Below are 12,529 nucleotides of genomic sequence, written 5' to 3'. Positions count from 1 at the left end.
ATACCTTTGCTCTGTCTCGTCTGAACGAAGCGAGAGGTAGCGAGACACTAGGTACGATGGGACGCAAGGCCCGCCTCCGTTCTCCTTGCCCAGCTGGAGCCGTCAGCCTCTCGAAGCCCGCTCTTACATAGCCCAAATGGTCTCAAGTACAACCGGGGCGCGAAGCCTACGCGAACCCAAACATCTCCATCTCCTTGCGCCTCTCCTCGTCCCTCGGATCGGGGTTGACCTGCCTCTCCTTGCGCTGCTCGCGCTGCAACTCCCTCAGCAGCGGTCGACTCGGGTGCCGCAAGCTGCCAGTCAGATAATCGTCAGTCATGAAGGAAACGAGAGGGAGAGGGAGGGACTGACTGCATGAAGTTGCAGAAGCCGCCGCGGTCGCATTGGCCGAGGTCGTTTTGACGACAGCAGGCTTCGCGGAAGTCGGTGACGGGGGAGAGCTCGGCGTACAGAGGGCGACCTGCGGCGTGCATGTCAGAGCAAATCAGCATACGATTCTTCGAAAGAGGACAGAAGGTTGAGACGCACCGGCATACCACCGCTTGTTCAGCTCGTCAACCGCACGCTGCGCCTCGTCTTCCCAGTCGAAGCGGGCATAGACGTTGCCGATCAGGTGGTCGCCGACATTGTCGCAAACGTGCATCTCGAGCATGTTGCCGTACTTGACGAGCTCGCAATAGACATCCTCGTCTGCAAGGCGGGGCGAACGACGGTCAGTACAGTCGCAGCAGGAGGTAAGAGTGCGAGAGTGCGGGCGAAAAGCGAGATAGCGACGTACAGAACTTGTCGAAGAACTGCTGCGTCTCTTCCTCCGAAAGGTTGCTCTTCGGGTTCGGGTCGAGAGGCGGCGCGTCCTTTGGCCGCAAGTGCGGGTTCGACGTGGACCCCTGAATGTGCGCGGGATTCTGCGGGAGCGCGAGACCAGGTCAGTGGTGGAGGAGGGGAACGCGATTCGAGGAGGGACGCACTTGGTACATGTTGAGGATTACGATAGTCTGCGAATACTGAGGCTTGATGTGCTTGCGAGAGCAGCGCTCGCCGTGACGGCATGCTCCGATTTTGAGGTAGCTGTGGACGAGGACGAGGGAAGAGAGGGTGGACCAGGTCAGTAACTTCTCCTTCCGCTATGGCACCGTGAGAGGGACGCACAAACTACAGTTGACCTTGTCCTGCTCCGAACCGTCTGTGCAAGCGCACGCGGAAGAGACTTGTCAGCGATTGTCCCGGAAGCTCGTGGATGAAGTGGGTGGCAGAGATAGGTAGAGACCGCCGGTACGCATTGGAGCCTTTCTGAGCCTCCAAGAGTGTGTTCGGCGACCGCAAAAGCCCTGCCTGAGCCATCCTCCAGTCCCACCAACTTCATCTCCTCGAGCCCAGCAGCCGGATCCACCACGCGAACACTGCGCCAGGAGAATCCGTCAAAGCGCGCAGTGGGACTATTACTCACAGATAGCCGCCAAATGGGAAGCTCCACCGCCGTAGTGCCTGTCGCGAGCGAGTTGTCAGCTCGAGGTCCGCTGGATGAGATGAAGAGCGAGGGAGACTCACGCCATCGCTGTGGGTGTTTTGTGTGTGTGGGTACCTGCGTAATACAACAGCCTCTGTCACGAGGACTGTAAAGCGAGCGCGAACTGTGCGAGAGGGTGTGTGGTGCTGAGGAGAGAAGAGGGAGCGCAGGTTGGACGAGTGTCACTCACCGCTGCTGACTAAGGACGCTGCTGGACTCGCGCTGAGATGGAGAGGAAGGACAGGGTCACGCTCACACAGCTCGTGCGCTCGCTCGACGCCCAGCTCCCGCTCATCCGCGCCTCCTCGTCATCCCCACACCCGCAACTCGACTACCTCGCGCTCCTCAGGCTGCAGAGGGTGCGTGGGAGCTTCCGTAATGCGCTCAAGCTCGTGCTGACGCTCGTGTCGAAGCAGACCGCGAAACATGCGCGACAGCTGCTCGAACAGGCGCGCGACGAGCACGAGGAGGAGAGCAGGCTCGCATCGACCAGGTGCGTCTGCACTGTCCACGTCAAGATGTGACGGTACTGACGGTCATGCGTGCTTGCAGCCACGCCCGCCCGAAGCGAGGCAGCCTTCTGGACCTCGACTCTCGCCTGACTTCTGCCGAACAGGCTCTCGCGCACTTCTCCGACCCTGCTTCCGTGCGTTTAGTTGTGACAAAGGCACGGGAGCGTACATTGGCTGAATCTAGGTCCTGCAGCTCGCCCAACTCCCTCGCCCTTCCTTCCCCGACCCGCTTTTCAGCTCCGACCTCGACTTTCTCCGCCCCTCCGCCCCTTTACCCTTTGGCTTCCCCTCCGAACCGTCCACACCCGCTACTCCTCCTCCGAAAGAGCGCGAGAAGCCCTCCGCGCGACGAGCCGCGCTCGGTGTTGCTGCCGGACAAGCCGATGAGGAGAAGGAGAACGAGCGACCTGTTTCGCCGGTCAAGGCGGGCGACGAGGCCATCGGATCGACAGCGTTTGGACTCCGATCGGCCGGTGGAGTGCGGCATCGTGCGGCAGCAGCAGGGGCAGTGCCGCCTTATCTCGCTGCGAAGCGGAAACGGAAGGAGAAGGAGCGGGAGAAGGCAGAGAGTCCTGATGCAGATGACGCGGTGGACGAGAAGAAGAAGGACCGCTTGGCGGCGGCGGCGGCGGCGGACGACCTCCTACCAGCCGACTCGGGCACGTCCGCCACAACCTCCGACCTCCTCTCTCACCACCACGCTCTCCAGTCCACCCTCCTCGACTCGCTCACCTCCCTCTCCGGCGCACTCAAAACCTCCACGCTGACGTTCTCCGACTCGCTCGCAAAGGACAAAGAAGTGATGGAGAAGGCGAAGGAGCAGCTTGAGGGGAACATGGGCACGATGGTCGGCCAGCAGAAAAGGCTCAAGGACGTCAGAGGCAAGACGCGCGGGACGACATGCTGGACTATTGGGCTGCTGGCGATTGTCGCGGTGCTTTGGGTGCTCGTGTTCCTCCTCATCAAGGTCACGTAGCGCGGCATGGGCGGCTGGCAACGTATCGACCTCGTTCCGTTGACCGCTAGTCGCGATTTCGGCGAGGATGAAAAGGTAACCGCGATGCGCGGTGCGAACACACAGACTCCGCCATCCACCGACTTGACCCTCGCAGCTGGTTTCCGGTTCTTACAGCAACTTCCCTCGAGCCCATGTCGGTTCGTGCTCACGGGCTTCCCGGCTGTTACGCAGGACGCCTACTCGGCGATGCGCCCGCCTTGCCGCAAAGGCATCGCTGCCCGACTACCTCGTCCCGACTTCCACCCTCTTTCGTCGACCGCATTCTGCTTCGGGCTTTCCCAGCTTGTCGCCGAGGCACTTAAACATTCATCGTGCGCTCATTCTAGCCACAAGGGGACGCCCTCGTTGACGCTTTGCGAGGCAGACGCATTAGAGAGGAAAGGGAAGCAAAGGGAGTGCGTCAGGGCGGCGTTCGTGTCCGTTTGTGAGCGGCCCACGCTGCGCATTCTGTCACAAAGGACCGCCAGAGACGGCAGGCGTACCCCCGGAAGCCGTGTGAGAGCCGCACGACACCCTCGAGGACCCCTCCTCACCTCTCTTTCCCTCCTTCACCTCACTCGCTCGCTCGCTCGTTGCCAGACAGGCTCGTATGCTGTCTTGCTGGGTGCTTGGACTGCCTAGACATGCTCATCACGACTGCAGCCAATTATCTCGACTCGGCAAGCCCCCCTCGCGCCTCGTCCCGCCATCTCGCCTCCAACGACGCTCGACTGCCTCTCTCGCCTAATGGAGGGTTCGGACCGTTACAAACGCCAGCCCAGTCGACTCTAATGCCATGCATTCTGCCGTCATCCAGCCCTCTCGACCAGCTAATGCGAGGCGGGTCGGTCTCTGTCCACGGAGGGCAACCCAGCTCGCTCCGTCCTGCTCGCGGCCGGATGGGGCAAAGGCCGTTGCGCAGCGTTGATGGCATGAGTCGCACATCAACGAGGAACGGGGGCCCGTTGCCTGAAGCGGGCGATTCACGCGGGAGAAGACTCGCTCGAATATGAGGGCCACGCTTTCGTGCCCGGCGGGCCCCTGCTTTGTTCGTCTGGCGCTGCGACGGAAACCTTCTTTCGCTCTATCGTTTGTCCTGCTTCCTTGCTGCGGCTCTTGGTCCCTCGGTCACGACGCCCCCCTCTCTTCCCTTCTTCCCTCTCTTCCCTCCCTCTCACCCTCGTCCTCTTCGTGTTTCGCCTCAGCGGCCTAGACGGTCCAGCTTTAACTCGCCCCTTTCGCCCCTGCACCGGTAGCTGGTCTACCCTCGCAGCCGTCCGGCCGAACCCTTCGTCTCCCGACACCGCTCTCGTCGCCGCTCTTTTCACGCCGCGCCCATCGACATCCGCCGTCACCCTCATATCGCCTCTTAAGCAGAACCAGGATGCGCACCTTCTCCTTCGGCCTCACATCCGCCGCCCTCCTCTTCTCCGCCTCTTCCGTCTCGGCCATCCCGACTCCTGCCCCCATCGCCGAGCCCATCGTCGTCCTTCCTGATGGCGCCACCAAGGTCTCGCTCTTGCATCGTCGCGGTAGCGCCGAATTGATGAAGGAGGACGGGACGGTCGATCTCGGCAAGGCGCATGTGCGTTTCGTCTCGCTGGCTCTGCCTGCTTGCTGTACTCGAGCGGGCTACTGACAGCGATTACCCTTTGACGCAGGCCCACCTCGCTCGCGCTCGCGCAAAGTACGTCCGCGGCCTCGATAACTTTGCCCTTAACACCGGCGAAGCGCACTTCCTGGCCCCATCTTTCGTCGACCCCTCGCTCATTCCGAACGTCCCATCCGCCAAGCGCGACGCTTGGGGAACGGGCGAGGAGTCGTCTCTCGAGTTCCCCGCTGAGGCCGAGGCAGGCCAGAACGAGCGGCGCGACAAGATCTTTGGCCAGAACGGCGGGCGTCTTCACGGTGTTCCGCCTGCGACTGCATCAGCGACCGATCGACCAGTCGCGAACCGTCGGGCGCTCAAGAAGCGATCGGTCACGAACCCGAAATACGTCTACAACCCCAAAGCGCACCCGTCTTCATCGTCTGCTCAGGCGGGAGCGACGGCGGCGGTCAAGAGGGGCGGAGCTAGCTTGACGAGCTACAACGGCGGGACGCTTTACGCTGGCGCTGCGACGATTGGAACGCCCGCGAAGAGCTTCATCCTCGACTTTGATACCGGGTGCGTTGGACTCGCGCTCCGCCTATGCTGTGAAACGAATCACTGACCTCGTTCGCCTGCTGCGCAGCTCGTCAGACTTGTGGGTCACCTCGAGCGGCTGCAACTCGGCCGCCTGCAACACGCACTCCAAGTACGACCCCTCAAGCAGCTCGAGCAGCCAACTCGTCGCAGGCAAGACGCTCAGTCTCACCTACGGCGACGGCAGCTCGACCAAGGGCACCGTCTACACCGACACGGTCAGCGTCGCCGGTCTCAGCGCAACTTCGCAGACGCTCGGCGCAGCTACCGCTCTCACGTCTGATTTCCAGAACGATCCGTACGACGGCTTGCTGGGCATGGCTTTTGCCTCCATCTCGACGCTGGGCGCCAACCCGTTCTTCCAGACCCTCGTCGCGCAGGACAAGGTCTCGGCGCTGCAGTTCTCGTTCTACCTCGCCAACTCGGGGTCGGAACTCTACCTCGGCGGACTCAACTCGGCGCTGTACCAGGCTGGATCGACGAAGTGGTATCCGGTCACGAGCCAGAGCTACTGGCTCCTCGCGTCGCAGGCGAATGTTGGCGGCAATGCGGTCAGCAGCGTCGGTACCTTCAACGCGATTATCGACACTGGCACCAGCGTCATTGTTGTGAGTCTCGCTCGTTGTTTGCGCTTTAGCAAACGGCAAGGCTGACCTTCCCTCCCTTCCCAGGCCCCGACTCAAGCAGCAGCCGCTTTCTGGGCTGCAGTTCCCGGCTCCGGCACCTACGGCAGCGGCTACTACACCTACCCCTGCGCGACGCCTCCCGACGTCTCCTTCTCGTTCGGCCCGTCGTTCGCCGAGCAATGGGCTGTCTCGAGCGAGAGCCTCAACCTCGGACGGGTCAGCTCGGGCAGCGACAGGTGTGTTGGTGCGGTCGTTGGGGCCGACATCGGCATCAACGCGTGGATCTTGGGCGATGCGTGAGTCCCGTCTCTTCGTCGTTCGTGTTGCGCTGCATGAGCCGAACGCCTGTCCTCCTCATTTCTATTCGCTGACCTTCTCTGAACCTCTCCAGGTTCCTCGAGAACACCTACGCTAGCTTCGACGTCTCCACCAACTCGGTCGGCTTCTCTGACCTGGCGTAGAGCCGTCTCGTTAAGATGGCTCGCTCGCCTCGCCCTCTCGTTCCCTCGTTAACTTATGCTCATGTTGTACTCGTCCGTCCCGCATGTCGTAATCTCTCCATTCGTTCACAAACGCTCTGCAACCGCTGCTTTTCGTTCAGCCTTCGCACAGTCGTGCCTTCGTTCGCTCCTCGTTCTGGCCTCGCTCCTGCTCGACTCGCCGGAATCTCACCGCTTTGGAAGCTTCTCTCGCTTGCAACATGAAGGGTTTCAAACGACTCTTCCTCGAATGACGACGAACCGACGCATCGGACTCTGCTCTCGCTGCGATTTGGGAAGGCCGAACACGCTTCGCTCGCTCACCGACGGCGAGCGGGCTGCGAGGGAGGCGAAAGAGAGTTCGCTGTTTCAGCTAAACGAGCGAGCGGTGCGGTCACAGCCGACGAGCAACCTCCACCTACAAGTCAGCCGCTCCCCACTCGAGGACAGCGAGCGGACGGGACCACACTTCTCCCTCTCACCAACCTCTCTTTGCTCACCTTGCTTCACTCACGTCTCTCCATCGTCAAAACACACCGCTACCACTCATCATGACCAAGGTGCGCCACCGTCTCGCGTCGCTGTTCCTCCTCCTCGTTTCGCTTCCCCACATCGTCCCCGCTCTCGTCGTCTGCGTCGCCCAGAGGGCTCTGTAGCTGACGAGGCACTCTCACAGGTCCTCGTCGTCCTCTACTCGGGCGGAAAGCACGCAGAGGAGCAGCCCAAGTTGCTCGGAACCGTTCGTCGCCTCTTCTTCCCTCGTCATGCCCCTCGCTCTCCTTCGCTGACGCTTCCGCTCCTTCCACAGGTCGAGAACGCTCTTGGCCTCCGCCCGTACTGCGAGAAGCACGGACTCGACCTCGTCGTCACCGACGACAAGGAGGGCGACAACTCGACCTTTGCGAAGGAGATTGTCGACGCCGATGTCCTCATTACGTGGGTCTTCATTTCGTCGTATTTGTGTAGAGGAGTCGCTCACGAGGACTACCCTGAACAGCACCCCCTTCCACCCGGGCTACCTCACCGCCGAGATGGTCAAGAAGGCGAAGAACCTCAAGCTCGCCATCACCGCCGGCGTCGGCAGTGATCACATCGACTTGAACGCTGCCAACGAGCACAAGATCACCGTCGCCGAGGTCACGGGCAGGTGCGGCGCTTTCACGGGTCATTCGCCCTTCCGACTTGACCTTCCCTCCTGACTTGCTTCCCTCTCCCAGCAACGTTGTCTCCGTCGCCGAGCACGTCGTCATGACCATCCTCGTCTTGGTCCGCAACTTTGTCCCTGCGCACGAGCAGATCGTCTCCGGCGGATGGGAAGTTGCGGCTATCGCCAAGGCCGCGTACGATCTCGAGGGCAAGGTCGTTGGTACGCTCGGTGCCGGTCGCATCGGCTTCCGCGTGTTGCAGCGCCTCAAGCCGTTCGACTGCAAGGAGCTCCTCTATTACGACTACACCGAGCTTCCCGCCGAGGCCGCGAAGGAGGTCGGCGCTCGTCGCGTCGAGGACCTCAAGGAGTTCCTCGGTCAGCTTGACGTGCTCACAATCAATGCGCCCTTGCACGAGGGAACGCGCGGCCTGATCAACAAGGAGACGCTGGGATACATGAAGAAGGGCGCCTGGATCGTCAACACGGCTCGCGGCGCCATCTGCGTTGCGGAAGACGTCGCGGACGCCGTCAGCTCTGGACACATCGCTGGTTACGGCGGAGACGTCTGGCCGAAGCAGCCGGCGCTCAAGGATCACCCGTGGCGCAAGATGCAAAACCCGTTCTCGAAGGGAGGGAACGCATTGGTGGCGCACTACGTAAGTCCAGCTCCAGGCTCCTAAGCAGCTGCCACGCCACAATCCGTTGTGGTCGGCGAAGTCCGCCAACCCTTCCCTCCCGACCTTCCTACCATTCCTCCTCTCTCCTTCCTCCCCTCTCCCAGTACTGACGCCTTTCTCGCTTGCACACAGTCTGGCACAACTCTCGGTACGTCACGGTGCAGCTGGATCCGTACTTGCTGCGAGACTGACCTCTGCTCGATTCTACAGATGCTCAGCAGCGTTATGCCGACGGAGCGATTGACATCCTCGACCGCTGGCGCAACGGCAAGGCGCAAGAGCCTGCAAACCTTATCGTTGAGAACGGCGAGTTCAGCACAAAGGCTTACGGACAGAGGTCGAAGAAGTAGCCGAACTCGTCCAGAAACGATGTGTATCCGTGACCTTTCCTCATGTCCTGCAAGCGTTCAGAGAGTTCTGAGGAGTCTAATTGCGAGCTTGGGCGCCGAAGGAACCGCTGGACGATAGTTGAGACCAAGGAGGAGGGGTCGAGGAGGACTTCACTTCCGACCACTCACCACTCTCGCTCGCCGGGCTCCATCCCTTGCTTAGCCTGCTCAAATACACGTACACAACGCCAGATCACCGTCGCTAGCCCCGCCAAGCTGCCGCTACCTCGCCAGAGCTTCATCAGTCCAACTTCCGCCGATGGGAACAACCGCCGAGGGCACGCCTCGCGGGGGCTTGCGGGCCAATTGAAGCGGTGACTGCAGGTCAGAATGATAGCTCGGCGGTCGGACGGCGCTCACGGTGCCGTGTGCAAGGAGCACGGGCGGATACTTGCTAGAGGGGTCAGGCTTGGACGGCTGCTCGCGTCCAGGGATGGCTAACAGGTCCTCGAACCGCTTCAATGAACCATCTGAGTGCGACTCAAGCCGGCCGCAGGCCATCGACGCGACGTGAGCGAGCAGGAGGGCGCTCAATGTCCCCTCGAAACGTGCTTTGGGCGTCCCTCGCTTTCACTCTACCGCCTGGTGCCTTCTGACGCGCGGAAAGCGGAACAGAGCGGACAGTCGAGCTGGACGTGTCCAGGACTAAGCGGCCGATTCCACGCTCGTCATCGTCCACTCGCTGGCGACTCGCTTCTTCTTGGCCGCACTGGGTATCTAGCTCGATCTGCATTTTGCTCGCCTTCCACTGCGCTTGACGCTATTCGTGCTCGCGAGGTGAATCGCACACCGCAACGCCGTCCAGCTGCTTGTCGTTGACGACTTCGTTGAGCAAAGTCAGACGGTCTGCTTTTTTTCTCCTTTGCGATCGTCCTCCTATACTCTACTCTTTCTGTCGTGCTGTACTGCACCTCCTCTCGCTCCACGAGAATTACCCGGACTCCATGGACTTCCGTATCGATTGTTGCCAAGTCTCTCACCGCCCCACCTCGTCACGCTCCTCCCCGCTCTTCTCGCTGCGCTTCAAGCTCGCTGTCAAAGGCTAGACAACGCACTGTAAGGTGCTGTATCCGCCGCAACTGCCCGCTCGCCCCGCGATGCCGTCCAACAACGAGACCGCCGGACGCTCTCTTCTCGCGGACGTCGAAGCTCCCGCCAGCGACCTCTTCACGCGCCATGGGTACCGCAAGCACCACGAGGGACACAAGTACCACCCGAAAACCGTCCTGCGCGTCGTCACCCGCATCCAGGCGCTTACGCTCGAGCTGCTGCCCATACAAGTCGACCTCGGTGCGGTTCTTCTCGTCCTTCATCCAGGGTCGGTGCCGAGGGCCGAAAAGGCGCGCTCAAGCTTCTGATGAGGACTGCCACCCATTCCCGTGCGACTTGCCCGCTGACACCCGCTTCCACTGCCCACAGACGATATCACCTCGCCAACGTCGTCCATCATCACCAAGGACGTGATCGAGGCGTACAGCTCGGTCGCAGGCGACTTTTACGACTGCCTCCCGTTCGCCCTCCTCGAGGCGAGGCGCTACTTTGCCCGCCAGCAGCGCATCAACCCCTCGGACGCCGACGAGAATGCCGGTCGCAAACTCGCCTGCGAAGCTCTCGCTCGCAAGATTGTCGCCCGTACGCCGATGCAGGACCAGTACGGTCTCCTCTCGAGGCGCTTCACGATCGTCGAGTCGGACGGCGACGAAAGCCTCCCGCTTTCGGCGCTCGAGAGTGCAGTCGACCAGCATGCGACGTTCTTCCTTTCGTCGAACGAGGCGCAGCGTTGCGTCTTTGCGCTGTGGAAGGGCCTCCTGATCCAGACGCAGAAGGGCAACGAGAACATCGAGTACCAGAGTGCGTCGAGCGCTTAATCCTTCCCTCCCTTCCCTACGCTCTTCCAGCCGCGACTGATCACGAGCATACACAGTCTATAAGGTCGACGCAGACCAGCAAGGCTTCCTCGCGCACTTCGACCCGGCGCGGATCTCGGTACCTCGCTACCAATTCTTCATACGCATAGCGCTCTGGATCGTCTTCCTAGCCTGCTACACTATCGCCCTCCAGACGCCCGACCGCGGATTCGGGCCTGAAGACGTTCTTCTCTTTGTGCAAGTCGTCGGCTACGTCGTCGAGGATGTTGTCAAGGTGTGGAAGATCGGCTGGTGGGCTTGCGTGTCGTTCTGGCAGATCATCAACATTCTCATCTACACGTTCGCTACGGTCGCGTTCGTCTTCCGCTGCTTCGATCTGGCGACCAAGGATCCGGCTCAGCAGGACCGTTACCGCTACGCAGCATTCCGTATGCTCCCTTCCCCTCTGTTCTCCACCGCTTTCTCCTCTTCGCGTGTCTCACGGACAGCAACACTGACAGCGACCACGCAGAATGGCTCTCGCTCGCGGCGCCGCTCGTCTGGGCCAAGCTGCTCACGGTATTCGACCTGTACCGCTTCTTCGGCGTCACGCAAAGTGTGTCCCCATTCCTTCGTTCTGCGTACTATACGCAAACTGACGACGCCATGCCTCGCACAGTCGTCATCTGGCGCATGCTCAAAGAATCAGCCGTCTTCTGCCTCCTCCTCGCCATCTTCGCCATCGGTTTCCTACAAGCCTTGACTGGCCTTGACGTCGCCGACGAGCGCCGCGACTCGACTCACGGTACGTGCGCCCTGCTGCACCACGCGACCCTCCGCTGACCTCCCTCGTTGACCTCCCTCGCCCTCCAGCCGTCGTCCACTCGCTCATCCAGGCGGTCCTAGGCTCTCCCAACTTTGACTTCTACGATTCCGACGCTGCCTCGTACCCATTCGGCATCATCCTGTACTACGCTTGGTCGATCGCGACAATCGTCATCCTCCTCAACGTCCTTGTCGCGTTGTTCTCGTCCGCCTGTGCGTGCAGTCTACGCATCCTCCGCGGCATCCTTACTGACGACCGAGGCTCCGGCTCTCGCAGACGAGGAATGCGTCGGTGCGTCGACACTTGCCACTCTCCTCCCGGCGAAACGTGCTGACCTCTCGTTTGCTCGCAGACGAATCCGAGCCGACCTTCCTCGCCTTCTTTGCCGGCAAGACGGTCGCAACTATCCGCGCGCCGGATGAGTTCGTCTACCCCGCTCCGTGCGTCGAGTTGCTTGTCTCACTGCCCGCTTCCACCAGAAACTAACACGCTCCGCCTCGCAGATTCAACGTTTGTCGCGCCTTCTCGTCTCGTCGATGGACCAACTGCTGACATATTCTCTCGACTCGCAGCTCATCGAACTCTGCATCCTCCCGCTCGAGTTCTGCCTTTCGAAGGAGAGCTACGCCCGCCTCAACCGCGTCCTTATGACCGGCCTCTTCTTCCTCCCTCTGTGCGCTCCTCCAGCTCCCTCACCTTCTCCGAACTGACAACTCTCGCTTCCTGTCGCAGCGGCTTCATCGCCTTCTGGGAGACGCACCTCTCTCCCCTCCGCCAAAAAGACATGCGAGACCTCCTTGTCGAGCCGGACGAGTACCAGCAGCCTGAAGAGGATCCAGAACCGTTCCGCACTGAGGACGGAGAGGAGGACGAGTATGACCATGCGGGCGAGCCGGAGGGGATGCAGATCAGCAAGGTCAAGTTTGAGGACTTGAAGAAGAAGTTGCCGGTGAGTGGCGTTCTTTCTCGTTTCCTCCGGGTTCGCTGCCGTAGCTGATGGTTGGTTGGGCGCGCAGAACCTCGAACGCAGCGTCGCCGGCGAAACGCTCTACCAAGTCCGTTACCCCTTCTCGTCCACCCTCCTTCTCTCCTCCCCGCTAACAACACGACGCGAGCAGCTCCTCGACCTCAAGAAAGAACTCGCCTCTCTCCGCGCGGAAATCGCTTCGCTCCGGAACGACGAGGAGAAGCGGAAGGAGGAGGAGGAGAAGGCGAGAAAGGCGGGGGAGGCGGCGAAGGAGGAGAGGGAGACGGATCTCGAGTAGAGCAGCGGGTGATGGTATCTCTCGTGACTTTGCGAATTCATCGCTATGCGAAGACACGAGCGGCGGGCGATG

At 61.2% G+C, this 12,529-nt stretch overlaps 5 protein-coding genes across 5 annotated transcripts; 4 read left to right on the top strand and 1 right to left on the bottom strand.

Moving 5' to 3' along the window:
- Window positions 1-166: 166 nt before the first annotated feature.
- On the bottom strand, window positions 167-1,553 carry RHTO_06045 (splicing factor U2AF 35 kDa subunit; the record flags this gene model as incomplete). The annotated part of the gene is made up of 8 exons (XM_016419706.1): window positions 167-293; window positions 352-460; window positions 529-690; window positions 779-905; window positions 969-1,068; window positions 1,150-1,183; window positions 1,448-1,485; window positions 1,549-1,553. 8 exons carry the CDS (start codon window positions 1,551-1,553, stop codon window positions 167-169), a joined length of 702 nt encoding a protein of 233 aa, XP_016275160.1.
- Window positions 1,554-1,734: 181 nt separating this feature from the next.
- RHTO_06044 (vesicle transport protein, Use1 family protein) lies at window positions 1,735-2,995 on the top strand (the record flags this gene model as incomplete). Its single annotated transcript, XM_016419705.1, has 4 exons — window positions 1,735-1,866; window positions 1,924-2,000; window positions 2,060-2,153; window positions 2,213-2,995. The coding sequence occupies 4 exons, from the start codon at window positions 1,735-1,737 to the stop codon at window positions 2,993-2,995; spliced, it is 1,086 nt and encodes a 361-aa protein (XP_016275159.1).
- A 1,405-nt stretch (window positions 2,996-4,400) lies between these two features.
- Window positions 4,401-6,288, top strand: RHTO_06043 (aspartic-type endopeptidase; the record flags this gene model as incomplete). The annotated part of the gene is made up of 5 exons (XM_016419704.1): window positions 4,401-4,601; window positions 4,678-5,183; window positions 5,251-5,809; window positions 5,873-6,123; window positions 6,219-6,288. 5 exons carry the CDS (start codon window positions 4,401-4,403, stop codon window positions 6,286-6,288), a joined length of 1,587 nt encoding a protein of 528 aa, XP_016275158.1.
- Window positions 6,289-6,857: 569 nt separating this feature from the next.
- Window positions 6,858-8,480, top strand: RHTO_06042 (formate dehydrogenase; the record flags this gene model as incomplete). The annotated part of the gene is made up of 7 exons (XM_016419703.1): window positions 6,858-6,866; window positions 6,983-7,045; window positions 7,115-7,242; window positions 7,304-7,453; window positions 7,524-8,109; window positions 8,263-8,278; window positions 8,341-8,480. The coding sequence occupies 7 exons, from the start codon at window positions 6,858-6,860 to the stop codon at window positions 8,478-8,480; spliced, it is 1,092 nt and encodes a 363-aa protein (XP_016275157.1).
- Window positions 8,481-9,616: 1,136 nt separating this feature from the next.
- Window positions 9,617-12,457, top strand: RHTO_06041 (calcium activated cation channel; the record flags this gene model as incomplete). The annotated part of the gene is made up of 13 exons (XM_016419702.1): window positions 9,617-9,809; window positions 9,939-10,370; window positions 10,444-10,815; window positions 10,899-10,982; window positions 11,046-11,171; window positions 11,240-11,404; window positions 11,469-11,483; window positions 11,545-11,632; window positions 11,696-11,702; window positions 11,765-11,865; window positions 11,925-12,141; window positions 12,209-12,247; window positions 12,311-12,457. 13 exons carry the CDS (start codon window positions 9,617-9,619, stop codon window positions 12,455-12,457), a joined length of 1,986 nt encoding a protein of 661 aa, XP_016275156.1.
- Window positions 12,458-12,529: the final 72 nt, after the last annotated feature.

This window comes from Rhodotorula toruloides, assembly GCF_000320785.1.
Source record: "Rhodotorula toruloides NP11 unplaced genomic scaffold Scaffold4, whole genome shotgun sequence".
Lineage (NCBI taxonomy): Eukaryota > Fungi > Basidiomycota > Microbotryomycetes > Sporidiobolales > Sporidiobolaceae > Rhodotorula > Rhodotorula toruloides.
Note: the sequence above shows the minus strand (reverse complement) of the source record. Positions and strands in the feature narration are given on the sequence as shown.